General features: G+C 45.6%; 1 protein-coding gene across 3 annotated transcripts in view; it reads left to right on the plus strand.

Moving 5' to 3' along the window:
• Amotl1 (angiomotin like 1) overlaps window positions 1-7,687 on the plus strand; it is a 156,532-nt gene extending 148,845 nt beyond the window's left edge. For all 3 annotated transcript variants that reach the window (XM_058584971.1, XM_058584972.1, XM_046462348.2), the window contains 2 exons: window positions 415-690; window positions 1,709-7,687. In XM_058584971.1, coding sequence (XP_058440954.1) covers window positions 415-690; window positions 1,709-1,815 — 383 coding nt within the window. In that variant the 3' untranslated portion in view covers window positions 1,816-7,687. The remainder of the gene's footprint in view (window positions 1-414; window positions 691-1,708) is intronic.
• Window positions 7,688-8,159: the final 472 nt, after the last annotated feature.

Genomic DNA, 8,159 nt, shown 5'->3' on the forward strand with positions numbered 1-8,159 from the left:
AGTTTCCTCAGGTGTAGCATGTCTCCCCCAGAATCTCCACGGGACATGTTGGGTAAAGTAAGTGTGGTCTCTAGAAAGCCTTGCAGGAGTCTCCTCACTCTTTCCTGTAACATGTTATTTGTTTGTGGACACCATCCTATGAATAATTTCATTCTATGACTTTTATTATAACCTGATGACTCCTCCTCCTCTGCAGAAAAAAAAAAAAAAACTACCATTTTTTAGAGATGGGACTGAGTCGCTCACGTTTTTATTCTCTCAGTGTTTGTCACAGAAAGTGTGTATTAAGTGCTTGGTGAATGAGTCAATCAATGAACGAAGCAATCCTCAGTCAAGAAGGAAACAATTTCCAGGTTTAGTTTTTAAAAGAAAAGAGAAGAATATCATTGAAAAAAACTCTTTTTCTGCCCTCAGGGTTGCTGCTGGGGAAAGAGCACCATGAGCATGCTTCTGCCCCTCTGCTGCCAACTCCACCGGCCTCTATACTGTCCCCTGCGGCTTCTGTAACGTCAGCCAGCAGTGCCCACGTGAAGACAGGCAGCAAGGACAGCAGCACCCAGACTGACAAGAGCACTGAACTCTTGTGGCCCAACATGGCCTCGCTCCCCAACCGTGGCAGGCTGAGCACCACCCCCTCCAACAGCCCCGTCCTGAAACACCCAGCCACCAAAGGGACTACAGAGAAAACCGGTATGTCCTCTATGTTCGAGACCCCACTGAGCCATGTGGGCCCGGGAAGGAGGTTTTTGTTGAGCTGGAGAGGGAGCAGCAGCACTTATAGGCTCTGCTTACTCTTTGTCATCATGGTGATAAAATGTGCAAAGACACTCCTAAGTCATTACCATATAAAATGAGCACCCAGCTCCAGTCCACCCTGTAATGTTTACTTTCCCCAGAAGGAGTGAGGACAGCACCTCTGAGGGATATTAGGGTATGAGTGCCCTCCAGTACATTTGGTCCCCAGGTTCATAGATGGTGCCTTCAAGGCATTAACTTGCCAAGGATCCAGGCCTCCATGGAAGACATGCTCATTGAAAGGGAAGTCGAGTGAACTCAGAGTTGCTTTAATTGCACCACAGCACTTGGGCCAATTCTTATGAGTTGTTTTAAATATTTAAGAGAAGAAAGCTAGGGAGGGTGAGTCCAAAGTGTCCAGGGGAAGAGTAGACTTGGCCTTGGACAATCATAATTCTGGGAATAGCTCTTTTCAGGAATTCTTTGGAGGAGGTGGGAATTCCTTGGGGACATGTGTTACCTGTTTCCTCCAAGGGGGTGTGGTCTTTGTTTTCACCCTCCAAAACGGACAGGTAAATTCAGTATTGTCATTTTTTGTAGATGTAATTCTTGGGATATGCTTTTCCAAGTAAGAAATGGAATTTGTAAGAAGTGCCTAGCCTGTAGGGAGTGCTTGGTGGTTTTGAGTGGAAGGAGAGTGGGTGTGCAGGTTCTGCACAAAGGCCCAGTGTCATCTTTTCCATTTAATCCTCTTCCATCAAGGTCCTCATTTTCATTTGTATCTGAATCCTGGTCTAGTCACTCATCGTTTTTCCACTGTGAGATGGATTACTTAGGCCTTTCCTGAATACTCTGTGGTGAGTGAGACTCCCAGGAGAGCCCCAGCATTTGAAATGAATTTGTTGTAGAGAGAGCTCATAAAGCCTCTGCTCTTCCTGAGGAATGCTGATGTTATTCCCTCTCTATTTGGCAGAGAACTCTTCTGGCCACGGGAAGTCACCAGAGCACAGAGGCCGCGTGAGCAGCTTGCTGCACAAGCCCGAGTTCCCTGATGGAGAGATGATGGAAGTTCTCATCTAACTCTGTCATCCCTGCTGAATGTCATTATGGAACACTGACAAACAAGGAGAGTGGCAGAGGAAAAGAAAGATGTTGCAGATGGGAAACCAGGAATGATATGAACTGATAAGATTTCAGATTAATAAGAACATTTTTTATAGTTGTTAAAAACAAGAGACCTACGTGACTGCAGAGAGAAGAGAGAGCTATGTATTTTTAGAGCATATAGCAGAAGGGAGAAGATGCATGTAGGTTTGGAAACAAAGTTAAGAAGAAGAAATAGGAAATGGAATTTTTTATTGTATAGAAATTGTACCTCCTGGGAAGGCTCTGTGTATACCCCGTTCTCTGGTTATAAATAGATAAACCTAAACATGGGCCTTCCTTGGAATATCCCCATTCTCCTTGCCTCTTAGCATGTTTGGCTTAAGAAGAACCTTCTAGAAATCTCTAGAGCCCATCTTGATATAATGTAGCCCGCCTTACCATTGTGGGGTGTCCCATGAGTGTGTGGAGGTTTGGCAGCAAGAAGAAATGTCCAGGGTCATGGAGAATTTCAAAGGTGGGCTTCACCTAATTACCTCTTGGGTTTGAATTTTCAGGAGATTTATGGGCTTCTTAGGTTTTCTGGATTCAGCAGTGTTTTCTAAACAGGATGGGAGCATTATGATCTTGGTCTTTATTTTCCTTCACTTCTCTTGAGTTTCTCTGCTTTACTTGCTTTCATTTTACTTTTTCATTGTTCCGTCATTTGTTTTCTTTTTAAGACATGACAGCCTTCCTTAGGTGTGGGACTTAGGACAGCAGCATCTGACTGTCATCCTTCTTGCTATGTGTAATAATGGCCAGTAGGACAAGCCACCTGCTGGCTTCCCGGCTGCTTTCTCCACCTTTGCACAGTGGGCTGCAGCTGTGAATCTCATGCTGACTGTCCGCTTTGACGGGACAGAGGGTTCCGTAGGTCACTGTGAGATCTTGCATCAAGATCACGGCACTGGCTTTTTTGTCTCACGTCATCTTTCTTGCAAGGAACCTGACATCCCATTTTTCTGTTAGGGTAAGACTTTCAGGATAGCTCTGCAGGAAATGGATGACAGTTTACAAACAGTCGTCTCAGTGGCATGGGGAATCTTGCCAGGCACCTTTGTACTACTTCCTTATATCTGGGGCTCACAAGCATGTTTACCACTCTCCCCTGCCCTGCACACTCCTCTGCCTGCTGTTGCGGAGCCTATAGACTTCTCTGCCTCAGCTTCTGCCATGAACTTGCTTTGTAATCTGTCAGGCCAGTATGTATACAATGTGGTCAGGTTTTTCAAGGTTTCAGTTGTGTGATAGTGTATCCAGAGTAAGACAGAAATGCCATGGGACAAGAGCCAGGAGTGAGTGAGGAAGTGGGCCTCTTGCACCCCTGCTGTGATGTTCACAAAGGTGCCCGTCCAAATCCAGGAGATGCTGGCTTAGACAAGAGGGGAAGCTCATCTGGTGTCATCTGCTCTTGCAGGGTCCTGAATCTTTCTCCCAGGTCAGCTGGATCCATGCTTTCCCAGGCCCCTTTCCTCATGCTTACTTTGGAGAAGGGGATGGAGGGGTGGGAGGGAACAAGCCCTAGGTTTAAGACTTCGGTACCTCCTAAATGAGCACTGAAGACAATACTACTCAGAAACTTAGCTTGGGTAGCTTATTTTAGGACTGATGATCACAGTGTAACTGGGCAAAGTTAGAGCATCCCCACATTGAGGTAACAGAAAGAAGACAAGAGGTGAGAGCCAAAAAGGGGAGGGAGGAAACACATGGCTTGGCCAGAAGGCCTCTGATCTGTCTAACATGACAGAGTGATTGGGAACTAATGCTCCGAGCCCTGCTGTGGGGTGGGTCCTGAGCTTTGTGCTACCTGCTTCTCCTGTAGTCTCACATGGAACATCAGAGCAACTACTGTACAGAATGGGAAAGTGAGGCAGCTCTGAGACGTGAGTTGGCTCCATGCCCTGGTATATGGGAGAGTCCTCCTCAGTGGGGAAAGGGTTAAGTATGGCTAGGGTAGGGATGGGGCAGAGGGATCCCACCAGTCTCTGTTCCCCGTCAATTTTTCACAGGAATGAGGCTGAGTGAATCGCAATTAACTCTCTTAATGACATTTGTACCCCTATTAATGTTGGATAGAGACCAGAAAGCAAAGTGTCCAATGATGGGAAGTCACCTCTGCCAGCTCCACTGCCATGACTGAGCCACGCCAGACTTAGGCTGTCTCCCCAGCAATGGGTAAAACCGAGAGCCATAGCCCAGTTTCCCCCCAAAGCCTGATCTGCATGTTCCGAACACGAGATTGGCATTCTTGGGCATGAGGCTTGCTCTCGTGGGACCCCCTGCATCGTCAAAGATCTTTCAGAATACAGATGGAAACACCGTTTTTCAGGGCTTCAATTACAGTTGTGTGTGGCTTGTGCCAGTCTTCTTTTTTCTAACCTATTATGACCCCTCCTTGAGAAAGGGGATCTCTGGCCTTCATGTGTTTTCTTCTGTGGGAGATCTCCTGACAGCCAGGGACTTTTCAGCATCGTTGTTTGCTTGAAACCTAGCTTGCCTGTAGGACAAGGGGACTACAGGTGCTGTACGATGTCTTACATCATCTGATTTTGAGAAGAATGCTAGCTGTATTTTTTAATACTGACCATATGTGAGCACTGTAGTGAAATCTCCCTGGGTTGCAGGGGTAAGTTTACTGTCCTCATTACAGGAATGCAGAAACTGGCTCAGGAGGGAGAAGTCTCTCCTCAAAGCCTCACAGCCAGGACAAGCTAGGATTTAAAGCAAAGGCTTAAAGAGGAGCCTAAACCACAGGTTTCCTGGCCTTAAACATGACCTGCAGCACTTCATCTGGATTCTCTGTGACTTTGTAATGTGCTTGTAAACACACACACACACACACACCACACACACACACACACATATCTCTCTGCCACACCTCTCAGGGCCTAAGAAATAGGACTAGACCTAAAACTTCTAGAATTGCCCATAAACACCAGGCATAGCTGGAGATCTTTGTGTTCTATTCCGAGCACAGCTACAAAATATATCTGAAAAATACTTACAGGCTGTGGCTGTGGCTCAGTGGTGGAGTGCTTAATACCTAGCAAGAGAAGCCCTAAGTTTGATTCCTGTAGATAAATTAGTTAGTTACATAAAAAAAAAATGTTCACATTTTCTGGAGTTCTAGACTTTTTCAGAAGTTCCCAGGGACATCTGATCATAGAATTTGAGGATCCTGTCTCCAGATGAAGGGTAAAATAAGACTTTGGCTTTTCATGAAAGTATCCCAGAGTAATTTGGCTTCATCCTTGAATGGGTTGTCGGGTCGTTTCTGTGTGATGCCAGGGTATGAGATATGGAATATTAGAAGTTGTTGGGTTTACTAGACATTCACTAACTAGCTAGTTCTGTACACAAGAACTATTACTGCTATGGATTCACATAGCTAAGCTGCCAGGAAAAACATTGTTTTTCAAAAATCTCAGAGCATGTACAGAACACTTGCTCAGCATTTTCTTTTCTTGGCATTCCTTCTGCTTCCCACAGCTTGGTGGCCAGTGACAGTGTGGAGTTCACTTGTTCTCTCCATGCCTGCCAGGTAGGGCTGCCTAGTTCTACCCAGGCTTTGGGAGGGCAGAGATGACAGAGCCCCTCTGGCTACAGTCCCATGAGGGCTGCCCTTTGGAACCCTTGTGAGTCTACAGGGCTAAGAATGGATATCCAAACAGTTGCTCCAAATAAGTTCTGAACTTGGAACAGAGAACTTTGTGAATCTGTTGCTCAGGAAAGAGGCTTTCAGAATGTCCCTGCAGCCAGTCATTACTCCTACCCATTCTCACCTGGGTTGGCCTCTTTCCCTGGGTCCTTGTGAGGCAGTCGCTAAAGCACCTTTTTGCAGTGCAGGGGGTATGAGAAGTTGTCCTCCCTGACAGCCTTCAGAATCCCAGAGGGGATGCAAACATAACTGGGGCTGGGGTCCTAGGAGACAGTAGAGAAGAGATGGGGTTTAAAAGATTTCAAGACAGGCAGCTCACATGGGGACTGCAAGGACCTATACTGAGCAAAGAGATATGCTTCCCAAAACCAAAGTCGTGCTCCATGTCTGCACTGGAGCAACTGAGGAGCATGTTTTTCCGTGTTTCCTGAATGACATTGTACACTTCGTACGTAAAGGAGTCTTGTGGCCATTTCAAGTGGGATCTTATGAGAATTTTTAATGGTGAAGGCTTTAAGAAGCCAGAGAGTATCTACCAATAGCTTCTCCATATCCCCAAACCTGAGGCAACCATGCTATATCCTTTATAAATGTTGACTTTCTTTTCTTTTTCTTTTTTTTCATGCTAATTAATCCATGTGTTTGAAATGTTTTCATTTGATGTGAGAATTGTTTAGTGCATTTGCCTCTGGTGTGTGGATCCACAGAGATGGAAAGGATAATTAAGAAGTTTCCAGAAACTGGCCAGCTGGGAGCATGCAAAGGTCAGCATTTCAGTAAAAGAATTTCTTCTGGAACTAATGAGCAACTTTTCCTCTTCCTTTTTAAGAAGTGTACCCTTTTCTTATTTAGTAATTTAATGATATATTAAGATGTGTACATGTAAGTGCTTACATATGAGGTATGACTCTAGGGTTGTGAGTAGAATTTCTTAATATTCAGAAAATCCAAGTGTTTCATCTCACCCCATCTTCCTTTAAAATGTGTCCCTTTGGGAGACTATATACTGATGACTGCAGTGCTGTCTAAGTAATGAAAACACTTTGGGAACTCCTCTGTTAGAGTGACCTTCAGGACATGATATATGTTCCTTTGATTCCCCCTTAGAGGTGAGGAATCTCCATCCTTTGAAGATGGATTTAAGTTTTGGAAATAATCCCAAGTTGTTGTCAGCACAGGTGAATGAATAAAGTTTGCAGTTAAAGTAAGTTAGACCATTCTTGTTTCTAAAAATGATCTTGAAGTGTCTTGGAATGAGTCTTTGGATTCAGAGCCTCTCAAAGTGCCCATTTAAGGAAGGACAGTACTCAGCAGAATGTGCAGCTTCTAGAGAATTCTGTTTTAGAAGGCTGTTCTCTTGCCATGCCTCGTATGTGTTCACATCTCTGCATACACGACAGATGTAAGTGCATATTCGTTAGTATGAATATCTGGTAGGTATTCTTTAAAACTGAGTTAGACTTAAGAGCATGTTATTGTCATGTATGCTGTGACTGAGGTGTTTCTTTGTCATGAAACTTTGCTTCTTCACAGAGTTAAACACTGTCCTCTATATAAGGCAGTACATATACAGCATATTCTTGTATCAGCTGCTGAAGTTTTGACGCCTAGTGTTGTGTTGACATGTAATTTTGCCTAGGATTCTGTTCTCAGATAGACACCTGTGAGTATTTATTACAAAGCAGAATGTAAGCAGATTTATCCACAGTGGTTCTATTTAAATCAAGGTGGTTTTCCTTTTAGGGAGGGACACTGGAGCCTCTTACTCAACGAGGCACTTAACAGAATCTGTGTAAAATTCTGTGACACCAGGGTGAGCCAGGTGCGTTCCACCAGAATGATGGCGCCCTCAGGCCACTGCACCCCCTGCCTGAGCGTGTGCTCACTGTGCCTGGTTGTCCTGTGCTGTGTTCCTCCCATAGAATCTGGCATCGAGTGTGACCTTTTGTCACCTTCATTTTTGCTGGTCTGCATTGAGGGGTGGTGTACAGCCAGATGGATCTGTGTACAGAGTGGGGGGGAGACTGAGAACATGGCGTGTCCCCCATAGCAAATGTGGATGCTGTCGGTCAGCCAAAGATTTTCCTATTCTTTGCTGCTTAAACTTGTGCCTTAATATTGTATATAATAAATGGATAAAATGGCAAAGTGGCTCTTCTGTCCCTCTCACTGGCTCTTTTCTTCCCCAAAGAACGTACATACTGGGTGCTCAATAAATGCTTCATTTCACTGTGCCGCATGGAGGCAGCACCACTGATTGTTCCGCTCCAGAGGCCTTCAGCGCCCCCTGTGGGCCTCAGCCCACACTGACAGGGAGCTCATGGTTCTGAGGAGGAAATGAGTCATGGTGGCGCTGGTCACCTACCCTCCGGCTTCCTCCAAATAAATCAAGAGAAAGGGAGTTCAGGGGACAGGGATGGGGGCATGTCCTCTTTGATCACATGCTAGCATCCTTGTCGGGGTTCCAGGACTCAGAGTCTGCCTGTTACTTCTGGAAACAGCTCTGCTTCAAGGATTTGCCCAAGCAGCCTGGACCCTGGGGACTGGATGGGAGTCGGAGGTGCCCCTGTGCCCCAGGATGGACATGGGGCATGGAAACTGCATTGTTAGTGCTTCGGGG

This window comes from Marmota monax, unplaced genomic scaffold (assembly GCF_021218885.2).
Source record: "Marmota monax isolate L192 unplaced genomic scaffold, Marmota_monax_Labrador192_F-V1.1 WCK01_AAM20220418_F8-fsc00104, whole genome shotgun sequence".
Taxonomy (NCBI): domain Eukaryota; kingdom Metazoa; phylum Chordata; class Mammalia; order Rodentia; family Sciuridae; genus Marmota; species Marmota monax.